Below are 1,356 nucleotides of genomic sequence, written 5' to 3'. Positions count from 1 at the left end.
GGGCGGCGGGGCCGCCGCGCGCCGCCGCCTCGCCGCCGCCTCGGCTGTGAGGAGAAGGGCTGTTCACCGAGAGCGGAGAGCCGCGCCTGACCAGGCGGCCTCCCGGGGTGCCCGGTGGCTCTCGGCGCCGAAGTCCTGGGAGGGCTGCGGCAACCGTGAGAGGACTGGCCGCGTTAGTGAACGCCGGGGGGTGCGGGGCGCCGCCTTTCCCCGGCACTGCTTCTTGCGCCTAGCGCGCCCCAACCTGTACCTTAAGTGTCGTGAAACAGGCCGGTGGCATTTGAGATGAGACCTGAGTTCCCGCCATCTTCTGAGAGCTCCCAGTAGTTTGGCTGGTTTAGCCTGTAAACAACATTTTAGATTTATTAAAACCATTCCTGCCTCTAGAATTCTTTTTTTTCCTGTCAGGTTTAATTCCAGTCCATGGATCTTATCTTTTGTTTTATATCATACAGTTTCAGCCTGATGATGACTCTCATTCACCCGCTCGACAGACCAGACACGTTCCCCCCCGTGCAGCCTGGCGAATCCCACTGGAAATTCTGAACACTCCTTAAACTGGAGCCAGAAGGCCAACGGCATTCAGCTCCGGTCTCTGAAATCCCACAGGATCTCCACAGCTGGCTTGACGGTGCACGTCCTATGGCACGGCTGGAGACAGAGGACCCACATGTACTCCTCAAGAGGTGTCACAGAAACGTGCTTGGGCTGTCACCGGCACACTGTCATACTGTTAGCAGTCAGGCTCTGCATTGCGGGGCACTCTGAAGAGATTCCTCTCTCTTCTCTACGCAAAGCGCAGCAGAACAGTCCATATGGGTAACTAACTCAGGGGTCAGGACAGAGGCAGGCAAATGCCCTGACACTAATCACTTCTGGAGCTTAGGCACTGGAAGTCATCAAACCACCGTGTGATCTGGCCTGGAAAATCCTGTGTTTCTGCATAAATGAATGGAGTGGACTTAACCTCTCCTGTTATTTTTTCTAAATTGCACTGAACTGTTGTGGTGACAGAGGTACTGTGCAGTTCTAACAGTGAGACGGCAGAACCATGAGTCAAGTTTTTACATCACTTACGCATCTTCTGCTTTCACACATACAACTACTTTTACTTCTGCTGAAGTTTTTTTCTTCTCCTTTCAGCAGCTATAATTCTCAATGATCTTAATATGTAGGAAATTCTCTGTATTCTGACTTTTCTCCAAGCCCCTCTACTCAGTCAGCCTCAGCAGTGATCTACATAACTCTGATGACAATTTCAGCCACCTCAGCCAGTCAAGAGCCTCCCATACTAATATGATTGCAGCTAAAACAATGCAGGGAGGCAAGAGAAGGGCTCTCTTTTATCAAAAGGCC

At 51.9% G+C, this 1,356-nt stretch overlaps 1 protein-coding gene across 1 annotated transcript in view; it reads right to left on the bottom strand.

Moving 5' to 3' along the window:
* The window catches only part of RSPH1 (radial spoke head 1 homolog (Chlamydomonas)), a 7,928-nt gene extending 7,621 nt beyond the window's left edge, over positions 1–307 (bottom strand). The window contains exon 1 of the mRNA XM_010580401.1: positions 251–307. Within this exon, the coding sequence (XP_010578703.1) occupies positions 251–307 (57 nt within the window). The remainder of the gene's footprint in view (positions 1–250) is intronic.
* Positions 308–1,356: the final 1,049 nt, after the last annotated feature.

Source organism: Haliaeetus leucocephalus, unplaced genomic scaffold (genome assembly GCF_000737465.1).
Source record: "Haliaeetus leucocephalus isolate CR32 unplaced genomic scaffold, Haliaeetus_leucocephalus-4.0 Scaffold702, whole genome shotgun sequence".
Taxonomy (NCBI): Eukaryota; Metazoa; Chordata; class Aves; order Accipitriformes; family Accipitridae; genus Haliaeetus; species Haliaeetus leucocephalus.
This window is presented reverse-complemented; position numbering and strand designations above follow the sequence as displayed.